The 13,516-nt window shown below is 37.2% G+C and overlaps 1 protein-coding gene across 1 annotated transcript; it reads right to left on the bottom strand.

Annotated features, from left to right (window-relative positions):
• Positions 1-3,254: 3,254 nt before the first annotated feature.
• Positions 3,255-11,941, bottom strand: LOC129034645 (uncharacterized). The gene is made up of 3 exons (XM_054484086.1): positions 11,820-11,941; positions 6,323-7,284; positions 3,255-3,712 (listed from the first exon to the last, which is right to left on the bottom strand). Exons 1-3 carry the CDS (start codon positions 11,939-11,941, stop codon positions 3,702-3,704), a joined length of 1,095 nt encoding a protein of 364 aa, XP_054340061.1. The 3' UTR covers positions 3,255-3,701.
• Positions 11,942-13,516: the final 1,575 nt, after the last annotated feature.

Here is a 13,516-nt window from a genome sequence, read left to right as displayed (position 1 = left end):
TGGCTGCCAAGCGTACTTTGGAGAATCTAGAGAAGAAAAAGTTAATTTCTATGTCTTCTAGTTTCAAGACAGAGAGAGCAGTGTCAGAAAAGTATTTTCTGGATCACCCACTGACCCCTGGGTGTTTTATGTTTGTTTATTTTTTCCCCATCCAAGCTAGGAACACAGCTAAGCGGAGCAGCATGATCCTGTTCCTAGGAAGACCAAGCCTGCCTTCCTCTGCGTGTTACTGTTGTGGTGGAAATTGGGGAGTTAGGAAACAATGGGGCGCTTGTACAGTTGACCCCTATGTATTTGCAAGTTAGAAATGAAATCATTTATTCCAATGATACTGACAGAGGACGTGAAATGAAAAAAGGCGATAAACAAGAAATTATCTGAAATTGTTCAGTCCACTTCCTCAGGGGCAACGCCATGTTCAGGGAGTGGGACTGGGGAGTGAGAGAAGGTGACACTGGAAATGGTGAGTCAACTATGCATGCTCCTGGACTGTCTTCGAGGCCACTGTAAGAATCTGTTTCAGCTATCTGTTGTGGCTAACCATCCCGCACTTTATTATACTTGAACAATTTATTATCATCTCTCATAGTTATCTGGGTTGGCTGCAGTTCTCATTTGAGGTTTCAAATGCAGGTGCAGATGGAGGTTGGCCAAGACTCAGTCATCCAAAGCCTGCCTCAGTCCAGGCAGGCGCTCTCACACCACGGGCAGTTGGCACTGGCTGACGTTGCAGAACTCTCCTGGGGCCGTGGACTAGAGCACCTACAGATGACTTCTCCACGTGGGTTGGGCCTCTCATGGCAAGGGTACCATGTTCCAAGCAGAGTTTCCCTAGGGTGAGCAGTCCAGAGAGAAGATACTAGGATTTGACTCTTTAAGATGTATCCTCAGAAGTCACACGACAGCACGTCCGCGGCATCATCGCAGTCACAGACTCCACACAGATGCAAGGTAGTTCAGACGCAGACTGCACCTTTCCATGGGTTAGTGGCAAGTCACATTACAAAAGACTATGTCGGATGGCAGATATTCTTGCAGCAGGCTTTTGAAAATACAATCTCCCATATAATTTTAAAATTATGAATTGTGATAATTACAAATCATTTGCAGAATATTGAGAAAGAAAAGATATAAATCCAATTAGGTAAGAAATTGTAGCTTAGCAAAATGAAAGCATTTTTTTAAAAACTATCAATTATAATTATCATAATGATCAATAATGGCAGGTTTCTGTGAAACTTCCAACCCCCTTGTGGGTAATATTGTTACTGCATTCTAATAACCTGGAAGACCAAAAGCATTTGGGATTTTTTCAGAGTGAAATTATATGTTACTATAACATGCTAAAATCCCTCTTGATAATTCTGTTGATAAAATTCTAGTCCTTGCATTGAAATTATAACTTCATATCAAGGAAAACTCTTTTTACCACCTTCAAAAATTCACATTTTCCTGCTGAGGCTTTACCTGTGTCTAATATTGTTAAAGACAGCTCCGTTTATCCTGCAGTGTTGGTGAATCCAATACAAACTTTTCCTTGTAATTATGGGGAAGATGGGCAAAGAGGGAGACACACGCATAACGGCTTCTTTAGCTCCCAGCTCGGTTACCTTCCCTGAACTATCTCTGGCCCACAAGATGAGCCCTATGGTGGCAATGACCGTATTGCTGTTTTAAAATATTAAGTGTCCCCAAGGGCAGAAAAGGTGCAATGAAATGGTTCAGGCTATATTGAAGAATAGTCATGCTGAAAATGATGCTCCTTGACTTTAGGTTTTGTGGATATCATCCTGCTCTGTTTTAAGGTGGCAAACAACCAGAGTGTCAGAAAGTTTACTGTTATGTTAAATTCTCCATTATCTTGTGTTTTTTCTATTTCAGATTTCACAGTGGCAATACTATGCTTGATTTAAATCTAAATATATCCAAAATTAGATTTATATCCAAGAGATATTAAAGTGATTATTTTCTGAAACAATTCAGCCATATCTTCTCAAATAAGCTAAAATATACATTGATTGCAGGTATAAGAAAATGGTCTAGTCTATGTCACTTAAAATGTTTCTATTGTCAAATATTGGAAACTATCTAACCTTCTTTTAAGTAGTAATAAGTTTTCAGCTCCTGTGACTGAATGCTCCAGGTGAGGCTGAAATGATATGAGCAAGAATTGGGTCTCTTATCTCTAGTGCCTTCTATATTTGCTTCATTATCAGCAAATTTTGTGATTCAAGGCTCATTAGAATGCATAGAAAGCACAGGGGAAAATTCATAATGGCTGAAGTTAGGTTACCAGTTAAAATACATGACATCCATCCAGCTCATCCAGCTAAATATGATTTTTTTCTTGAGATGGAGTCTCCATCTGTCACCCAGGCAGGAGGGCAGTGGCGTGATCTCAGCTGTAACCTCCACCTCTTGGACTCAAGCGATTCTTGTGCCTCAGCGTCCCAAGTAGCTGAGATTACAGGCATGCGTCACCATTCCTGGCTAATTTTTGAAATTTTAGTAAAGATGGGGTTTCACCATCTTGACCAGGCTTATCTCAAACTCCTGTCCTCAAGTGATTCGCCCACCTCAGCCTCACAAAGTGCTGGGATTACAGTCATGAGCCACCACGCCTGGCCCTAAATATGAATTTCTGATAAACACCAAATAATTTTTTAGAATAACTAAGCCCCAAATATTTCATGAGACATACTAAAAATATTCATTTTAATATAAAATTCAAAATTCACAAATATATTTTAAATTAAACTTAATTTTTTATATGAATTTAAAATTTCACAAACTTAACAGGGCATCATTTCTTTTTATTAGCTAAATTTGGCAGCCCTCACTAAAATAACCATTCCAAATCTGTAGGTTATTTTTTAATGGTGCTGAAACAATTGATAAACTATGTAAGTAAAAGTATACATTTTTCTCTTCTATCATATATCAAAGTAAATTCCACATAGATCACTAAATTATATAAAACAAATAAAACAATACTTAGAAGGAAATATACGGAGAAATATGTCTGTATCTTGTAATGGGGAATAGCTGTACAGGAACAAATTCAAAAGAAATAAAATGCTTTCTAAAAATGTAAACACTTCTATTGTTGGAAAACAAAAAAGCAAACCACAAACGATGAGAAAAATAATTGCATCATGAGACATTTAAAGGGCTAATCATTTTATCAAGTAAATTTTCTCAGTAAGAAATAGGTAAATATACTAATTTTAAAAAGTAAGCAAAGAATACCGTTTAGGGCTCTCCAAAGAAACAAAACCAATAGATTTATTGAATCAATAGGAGATAGATCTCCTTGATCTATATATCTATATCTGTGTAGTGAAATCTACAGCTATCCATCATTTATCCATTTGCATAAATATAGAGAGAAATGTTTATTTTAAGGACTTGATTCACAGAATTGTAGGGGCTGGCAAATCTGAAATCTGTAGAGCAGCCTGTCAGGCTGAAGACTCAGGGAGGAGTTGATGCTGCAGCTTTGAATCTGGTGTTTGCAGGCTGGAAACTCAGGCAGGGTTGCAATTCTGAAGCAGCTTTGAATCTGGTGTTTGCGGGCTGGAAACTAAGACAGGGTTGCAGTTTTGAAGCAGCTTTGAATCTGGTGTTTGCAGGCTGGAAACTCAGACAGGGTTGCACTTTTGAAGCAGAATCACCCCTTCTTTGGAAAACCTCAGTGTTTTCTATAAAGGGCCTTTTCAAGAGATTGGATGAAGTTCACCCACATTATGGAAGGTAATCAACTTTGCTCAAATTCTATGTATTTAAATGTCAATTTCGTCTTACAAATACCCTCACAGCAACATCTAGACTGGTGTTTGACCCCATAACTGGGCACCATTGCCTCGTCAGCTGACACATAAAATGAAGCATCACAGATACAAACAGGAAATTTTAAAAAAGGAAATATAAACTTAAGCCAAAAAATTATTCAAACTTGCTAATGGTAAAATATAGAAATTAAAGTAAAAGCTCAATATAACAACTCAACTATGTCTTACATTAGTATAGGTCTATAGTGTCATCATCTGTTCTCTTTGGACACAGAGATATCTTTAAAAGATACACCACATGCTTGAAAACCAAAAAATACCCATTTTAAGATTCCTAATGTCAAACTTGTTAAATGTCTACAATGCATAAGATTCAGCTTTAATTTTTATACTTAATATATATTATAACATTTACATGACTTGTATATACATTATTTTATAATATTTTTCTATATTCAATGTAGCATATATTTGGCATCATTTTCTTTACTACCTGGAATGTAAGGGGCATAACTATCTCTAAAAGATTTTAGACTAGACAATCTCAAAGTTCCCTTTAATCTCTAAAGTTAAATCAAGTCGAGCAGGGTGGCTCACACCTGTAATTCCAGTACTTTGGGAGGCCCAGGCAGGAAGATTGTTTGAGGCTAGAAGTTTAAGACCTGCCTCAGCAACAAAGCAAGACCCCATCTCTACCAAAAAAAAAAAAATTAAAAATTAGCCAGGCCTGGTGGCATGTGCCTGTATTCCCAGATACTTTGAGGGCTGAGGTGGAAGGATCACTTGAGCCCAGCTGGTCTAGGCTGTAGTGAGCCATGATTGTGCCACGGCACTCCAGCCTAGGTAACAGAGTGAGATCCTGTCTCTAAAAAATAAAAACTAAATTAATTAATTTAATTTAATCAAAATACAGATAAGTTCAGTGATTTAAATTTAAGATAATATAATTAACTTAATGATTTGCCTATGTTTAATGTTTAAATACATAATAAAGTGTCTATTAGGTAAAAAGGCGCTTTGTTTAGTGGAATTTAATTTCAATAACTGCTGAATCAGAATATACATTTACCTTACTTTAAGCAGACCTCATTCATAAATATATAGATTATGCTATAGATGTATAAAGACAAATTGGGTAAGAAATAGAGGTAGGCTGCTAGGCAATGTTTCCCTTGAAATACTGAACTTCACTGGTTCTTTAAAAATAATATTTTTTGGAATTTGTTTTGAAATTAGTGAACGAAATTTTAGTAAACAGTACATTTAAAAAATTGTATGAGACACAGTGTGATTGGTACGAGACATAAAGCATCTTTCCTTCTTCCAAAGTGTTTATCTTTACTCCTCATGGTATTTGCTATTTTAAGGCTACTGTAAGCAAAGAAAAATTGAAAATTGAAATTATTAAAAATAATAGTAATAATAGTAATTTTTAAGGAGTTCCCTTCGAAGAGCCTTGCCTGAGGTGAGAATTGGGAAGGAAGGGTAGAAACCTTTCTAGATGAAACGTGTGGTGCAATGAGGAGCATAAGAAAGTTTCTGAAAGTACTGCTAAGCTGTTTTGCTTAAGAACACAAAAATAAGTTATATTTGTTCTGTATTCACCAGGCTCTATTTTCCATAAATGCAATAAATTTAATAAATGCCCCATAAGGCATCTCAAAGACACTTTTGACAATAGTTTGTATTATATAGTGTAAATGCAGGCAGCAGTTGGGACAATATTATACCACAAATTCAGTGAATGCTAGCATTACAACATCAATGCTGCAAGCCAAATAAAATCAACGTTTTGCATACTAAGAGTGTGTATTTGCATGTTATTTGTGTTGCTAACATTTATCTTCAGTATAACCAACGATAAAGCATTCTCCATGGAAAGTCCAATATATTTGTTTTTAGTGTTCCATAAACTTTATTTATTTAAAATTCTGGGCTTTACATGTCTTGATTCCCTGAGGTTTTATTATTTAGCCTCTGTGTTGTTTCATTATAATCCAGATATAGGTGTTTCTAAACTAGGAAACTTCCATCAAAGTGACAGAGGCTGATTACATGTACAGTTACATCAAGGCAAGCTAGCTATGCAAACCCCATAGCCAAGTATCAGCAACTGGCCTAAAGGTTAATTTGAAAAAAGGAAGAAAGGGAGGGAGGGAGGAAGGAGGAAAGGAAGGGGGAAAGGAAGGTGGATAAAGGAAATATGTTGAGTGCTAAGCAGTAGTTGCTATCTAAATAAACACTTGCACTTTTCATACTTTTTCTGTAAGCTCTATAGTGTCTTGAAAATTACAGGCAATACAGGCTCATTTAAAAACAAATGATTGAGGCAGGATTGCTTGAGCCCAGGAGTTCTCTGCAAAAAAATACAAAAAAATAGCCAGGTAAGGTGGCTCATGCCTGTAATCCCAGCACTTTGGGAGGCGGAGACTGGCCGATTGCTTGAACTGCAGAGATCCAGGCCAGCCTGGGCAACACAGCAAGACCCTGTCTCTAAAAGAAAATACAGAAATTAGGTGGGTGACACGCACCTGTAATCCCAGCTACTTGGGAGGCTGGGGTGGGAGGCTTGAGCCAGGGGGTGGAGGCTGCAGTGAGCCCAGATCGCGCCTGCACTCCAGCCTGGGAGACAGAGAGAGGAGAGAGCGCATGATTCCCGTACAAGTCATATCTTAGAGGCTTCTCTCGGGAAGAAGCAGGACACGCCTGGAGGATGAAAGCTAAGCAGGGAGATTGTCTCAGCTCCTGCAGGACCCAGTTGGAAGCCCCCGGGACACAGAAGCACAACTGAAGCCACATCGCGAGCCTGTTGTACCCCCGGGTTATGCGCGGAGGGCAGATGGGGCAGAAAAGGGTGGGTGTGGGTGAGGGGTCAGCAGTCCAGAGGGTCCCACAGCCCTGAGGGTCCCCCAGTCCAGAGTGTCCCCCAGTCCAGAGGGTCCCACAGCCCTGAGGGTCCCCCAGTCGAGTGTCCCCCAGTCCAGAGGGTCCCGCAGCCCTGAGGGTCCCGCAGCCCTGAGGGTCCCCCAGCCCAGAGGGTCCCGCAGCCCTGAGGGTCCCCAAGTCCAGAGTGTCCCGCAGCCCTGAGGGTCCCGCAGCCCAGAGGGTCCCGCAGCCCTGAGGGTCCCCCAGTCCAGAGTGTCCCGCAGCCCTGAGGGTCCCCCAGTCCAGAGTGTCCCGCAGCCCTGAGGGTCCCCCAGTCCAGAGTGTCCCGCAGCCCTGAGGGTCCCCCAGTCCAGAGTGTCCCGCAGCCCTGAGGGTCCCCCAGCCCTGAGGGTCCCGCAGCCCAGAGGGTCCCCCAGTCCAGAGTGTCCCCCAGTCCAGAGTGTCCCGCAGACCAGAGGGTCCCGCAGCCCCGAGAGTCCCCTCGGGATAACGGGGGCAGCTGTAAATTGCCAGCCAACTCACAGCAGCAGGAGGGCAGAGGGGCTGGGGCTGGCCCAGCAAAGGCCACCGTCTCACCCTATTCACGTGACACTGGATGACAGTGACTCTAAAATCCCACGTTGCCACAGTAGCAGGAAGTAAAATCTTTGAACCTCTTTCTGCTTCCTCCCCTAGGCTAAATCATCCCAGGAGCATTTATCCAGTCCGAAGTCTGTTGGACCAAAGCCTTCCTAGTCACTCTGCTCAACTACAACGTCGCCATCAGTCTCCTAAATTAAACCCTTTGGGGCTTAGCTTTTTCAACTCATGTTAGAACCTCCCCAGTCCTCCCCTCCAGGTGCCAGGTGTTTTAATCTGTCACGTTCAGTACCTGTACCTTAGAGTATTCCCGACTCCGTCCAGCCACCGAGCCTTTTTGAATCCTTCCAACATGCTTTCACATGAATTTTGACTACACAGTCCTAGGAACATTGGATAATGCACATAGATACCTGCCTTCACTCACAGATAACAGCTTTCTCCTCTTTCTCCTCTGCCCTCTGTCTCCCACTCTCTCTTCATATTTACTCTTCCCTGGAAAACTATGATCAGTATATCAGATGATCAGTAGGAGGCAGTCAGACTCTTTCTCAAAACCTCAGGGACACTGCAACATGTTAATTGCCATTCCACATCCAAAGACTAAAAATTAATGGTTCACTTTTAAATAACAGTCTTTCAGTTTCTAAAATGCATTAGTCAATCATCAGTCAATCAATCTATCCAACAGGCACTGCATTCTGAGTCTATACATGCTAGATAGTGATAAAATAATGAAGCTATGTGAATGCTTCCTTTCACAGTAATCACTGAATTACACAATCATTTATTATAGGAATGCCACCATAATTCATCTTCTAGAATTGATTTTAGACCTAATTTATAACAACAAATCAATTTCACCAATGCATAAACATAAATATAATTTCCTTTAATTATAAAGGAGGGCATAAAATATGAATAAACAGACATCTTATTACCTCCTCCATTATTAAATTATCTTGGCATACATAGTGTCTATCATCAATGTATGCTGTTGATTAAAGGTGAAAATTAACAGAAGTACGGCTGTATCTTTGGAATTGCTTATAAAATAGACAAACTTCTACAAAGACTGCCTAAGGAAAAAAAAAGACATGAATAATTTGAATCAGAATACAAAAACCACAAATAATAGATTTCTTTAAACTATAAGAAAATATTATGAAAGCAGATGCCAGTAAACTTTAAAATTTCAGTTAACAAGAACACTTTCTAGAAAACATCAATTTCCCTAATTGATTTATAAAAACAGAAAACCTAAATAAGGAAACAACTCTAATTAAAACAGTGATTTAACTCCTATTCCCTAAAAAAACTTATTTTTTTCCTCAATTTAAACAAACCATAATCTTTATATCTTAAAAATTGTTAAAGAATAAAAGTGTTATCAAACTAAGCCTCTGTATTAAAACTGGGGAAAAGCAATTGAAGAACAATTTACAAGTAAGTCTCATTTAAGAGCTAAACTATTAGTATCTGTAACTCAAGAATGTAGGAAAGAATTCACGGATTAAGTAGATTATATTTCAGAAACATAAGAATAATTGAATATCAGAAAAATATATCAAAGTAATGTTTCGCATTAAAATTTTTAAATGAGAGAAAAAGGCATATGATCATTTCAAAAGATAATAAATACACTTAGCTAACCAGGAAACAAAGGGAATTTCTTTAAAAGCTTTCCTATTTAATTTAGAAAAAGAGTATTAAGTCTTCCATTCAACATTCTACAAGAGGTAGGTAGCTACTAGATAGTTACTAGTCAATGTAATATAATGAGGAAAAGAAAAAATAATAATTAATGGTAAGGGAAAGACAACATTTTTTGATTATAATATTTTCATATGAATAATCAAATTTTCTGTACTTAAAAATCAATCGACCAAATATTTATATATTTTTTACTCAAACATTGACAGTAGAATAATCAAATCGAATAATCAGATAAATATTAGAAATTATAAGAATGTACTGACAGATGTAAGATTAATATATGAGAATTAGTGTCATTTCCATATACTGTTAGAGAATGTAATTAGAAACTATGTTGGAAAAAGCATCTTATTAGTCATACAAATAACAAGTTTGACACAAATGGATGATGTCTTTATGGAAAATATTTTAGGCATCATTGAAGACTATAAATAAGAGCTGAAAAAATCTACAGATTTTCCATACTCATAAACATGAAGACTAACATGGAAAATATGTTAATCTCACCAATGTAATATACAATTTTATATATATTCACACATATACATTCCAAGACACTCTTAAGATCAAATGGAAAGTGGAGGATCAAATATAATTAAGACAATTTTGAATTAATAGGTTTCTCTTTCTACCTTGATGGGAAGACATTAAAATGCCGCAGTAATTTTTTTCAGTGTAGTATTTGCACAAGGATAAACAAATTATCGATGGAACAGAAAGGGAGCGTTTATGGTTACATGATGCAATAGCGATGGCACTGAGTTTGGGCAAGCAATTACTTTGTCATACTTAGTCATGCAGTGAAAAATAAAATCAGATTCTTACTGCACCATAATGTAAAATCAATTTCCATGTAGATTAAAGAAGGAAATGTGAGATGTGACATTACAAACATTTTAGAAAAAAATATGGGAGAATACTTTTGTGATCCTGGGTAGAAATGAGTATCTTTACAAGGACTCCGAAAGCAAAAATTATAAGTAAAAGTCAGTATGTTTCATTTTCACAAATGAAAAGAAGAAGGGCTTTCTTTGGTAGAACATATTTGCCGCTTTTACAAATAGCAAGTATTAGTATACAGACAACAGAAATGTCAGTCTAAAATGACATATGACTTCATAACCAGTAGGTTGGCAAACATTGACAATAACAAGTGACACCAAGTGTATGGAGAAAAAAGAAATCGCAAACTGTTTGTGGAAGCATAAATTGACACAAAATCTTTGGAGAGCAATCAAGACATTTGTGTTAAAGTAAAAATGTTTATATCCTACAATTCAGTAGTAATCTAACAATTCTATTTCCAGAGTTTTCCTTAAAGGAACTCTAAATATGGTCAAGAGAACACGTATTGTAACATTGTACTGGTGAAAATTGAGTGGCTTAATGTACATAAAAGTAGAAAAGTTTTCAAAACAAAGTTGAATAGTAAAAATGATCACCAACTCCATTTTACATTGTCAGGAACAAACGCTGACTATTAGCAGCATTTTGTAAGTCCGAGGCAGTGCACATAGACTTTTACAAAGAACGATCATGTTATAAACCACCAGTGTGAAAGTGTCCTTCAATTTGGAAGAAAATTATTTTTTCCAAGGGACCTTAAGAGCTTTCTATAGTAATGTAAATGTCCATAGGATTGAAAGTACACAGTATAACTGCCAGGTTGACTTTTTTAGACCAAAAGAGAGGAAAAAAAAAAAAACCTGAAGCATTGAATACTGTTGGAATGTAGATATTTCACTGTTCATATAATCCAAGTGTGTTGAGGAAACATACATTTTAAGAAGAAAACTTTATATTTTCTATTTTATTAAACTGAAAGTAATTCTCAAACCATAGGGAATAGCCCACTGAAATCCAATACAGACAATGTGATTTATAGTAACCTGTTTTAAAGAATGGGAGAATCAAGGTAATTTATTATATGAAATTTTACCTCAAATGTCAATTTGTCAGGAATTTCCCCTCAAGTACCAATTCGTTGGGACACTTTTTAAAAAATGATCATTAATAGCACAAGGTACTTCTTTATAGCACCGTCCACATAGGCAGTTTTTTGTACAACTATGTAATTAATGTCGCTATCTCCCCAGCCTCTATGTTCCATGTTGGTTTTGACAATGTCTGTATTTGTTCACCATTAAAGCTTCAATTATTGTCTCCCACAGAGCTTGCAATATGCAAGACATTTTATAAGCAATTTGCATATATTATCTCATTTAAACATCATAATGATCCTGTCAGGTAAGTACTATTATGTATCCCCGTTTATAGATGAGGAAATGGAGGCAAGAAGTTAAATACTTTGTCCCAGGCCATCACTTCCTAAATGGCAGTCACGGTTTAAATTCAGGCAATAGGAGTTGCCCTTAAAGAAGCAATTGCTGTAAAATTTTCTCTCTTATTAGGAAAAAGACTAATAACACATAGAACTGGATAAAATCTATAAAACAACAGTTTTTAGACACGGACAATGAGCAACACAAGGCTGCTGTCTAATTGAAGGAAAGCAAGCAAGGGGGTCTCAACCATCAAGCAAGCTTTTTTGCCTGGACGCTATTTCCAGATTGCAGCACGGGGAGGGTCAGTTCAAGAATAGTCCAGCAGATTTGCTAAATTACAGAGGCAGTGATCTGTGCTCAGGGGTCCAAGGCTAAAATGTATGGGGCCTAGGACCAGAAAACAAAAGGAAGGAAGCTAAATACAGAAAGACTCCTAGGTCACTCTATGGGGGTCTTCTCAAGTCTTTGATTGGTTACCTGAATATCAATCTGTACAGCCTTGGGATAAAATCCAACGAAATTTGAAAAAAATGAAAAGTTACTGCAAGAAAAGTGCAATTACCTAGAAGCTGAAGCTGAACCATTGGGAAGACTCACATTAGGAATGGGAATCATTCCATTTCTCACCTGCTGGAAAGGTGCCCTGTTGAAAGTCTCTGGGTGACGTGGAGACCCCAGACACATCACGTTTTAGCTGTGGAGCTCACTTAGTTCTAGAGACTATTCCAGACTTAGTGTTCAGTTAAAAACAAAACATTACAAAACAAAATGAAAAAACAGCCTAGGTAACTGCAAGTAACTTACATCTTTACAACTTATCCAAAACTCTTTTTAAAAACGCAACAACCACTCAACAATGTAAATTCCACAATGTCTAGCATCCAGTCAATAATTATCAGTCATCCAGGGAAACAGGACAATATGGCTACCTTTTCAAAAATATTTAATAGAAACAAATCTGGAAATGACAAGATGAGGAATTAATAAACAAGAATTTTTCTAAAACTCATTTTTAAAGACTTAAAGGAAAACATGAACAAATGAAAAGATTAAAAGGAGATATTTTAAAAAATCATGAGATCTGCTGGGATGAAAAATATAATAGCTTAAATAAAAAGTTTACATAAAATGAATACCAAATAGATATTGCAGGAAAAAAGAAGGTCTTGACACGTTGATATATTAATACAAACAGTGCAAAATAAGGCACAGAGAGACAAAAATACTGAACAAAAATGTGCAAAACCTAAATGACCTGTAGTTTAATATTAGCAACTTATGATAACTGAAGTTCCAGAAAGAGATAAAAATACTTGAGAAATAGCGTAGAAGAATATACAAATTAGAAAAAATATTTAAGATATATAGAAATATTTACACATTTGATAATGGTATAAAGCCACAGGTCCAAGGAGTCCATGGAATGTCATTGAGTATAAACACAAGTAAAACCACATCAAAGATTTTGTAAAAAATTGCTGGGAATTCAGATATAAAGACAAAATCTTGAAATCATAGATAAAAAGGAAGAAAGATTTTTAAATTGCAGTAGTTGCTTCATAAGAAAAAATTTAAGCCAGAAAAAGACGGAGCAACATGTTCCCAGTGCTGGGGGAACAAAAAAAGGTCAATCTAGGATTTTTTCAGCATGACAGAAAAAAAATCCTTCAACATTTGGAAATTAAACATTAATTCTCATTAACTATTCAGCATATGGAAACGTGTAGAGGGCAGCAAATCCAAGCAGGACAGCTCCAGAGCACCTTCTCTGAACCACCGTCCACATCTCATTTGATCTATCAGTACTTGGAGACTAGCAGGTAAGAGGCTAGTACCCTCATCTGCACAAAAGGAATCTGAAACCTGAAGGAATCTGCAATTCTGATGACTATCCTAAGTGGTAGAACTAAAATAAGTCCGTATTCTCAGTCCACGTCTATCCCTCTTGGCACTTCACTGAGTCCTCTTACAAGAGATCTGCAGGCTCAAATATCTAACCAATATGTAGATAATATTAGCATATATTACAGATATATGCTTAAATATGCAAAGACTATCTCTGAAAGGTTATACAAGTAACTGATGAAGCAGGGGAGTGTGCTTCTCTCCAAAGCAAAAAAACGAAGTGGCTGGATGCTGGAGGGGAAGGAGGTTTCTTTCTACTGGCTTGTATCTTTTAAATTATGCATCGTCTCAAATGTGTCTATTTTTTAAAAACAGGAAAATTTAATTAAATCATAAACGTAAAAAGAAGTAGTT

The sequence above is a fragment of the Pongo pygmaeus genome, chromosome 3 (genome assembly GCF_028885625.2).
Source record: "Pongo pygmaeus isolate AG05252 chromosome 3, NHGRI_mPonPyg2-v2.0_pri, whole genome shotgun sequence".
In the NCBI taxonomy this organism is placed as follows: domain Eukaryota; kingdom Metazoa; phylum Chordata; class Mammalia; order Primates; family Hominidae; genus Pongo; species Pongo pygmaeus.
Note: the sequence above shows the minus strand (reverse complement) of the source record. Positions and strands in the feature narration are given on the sequence as shown.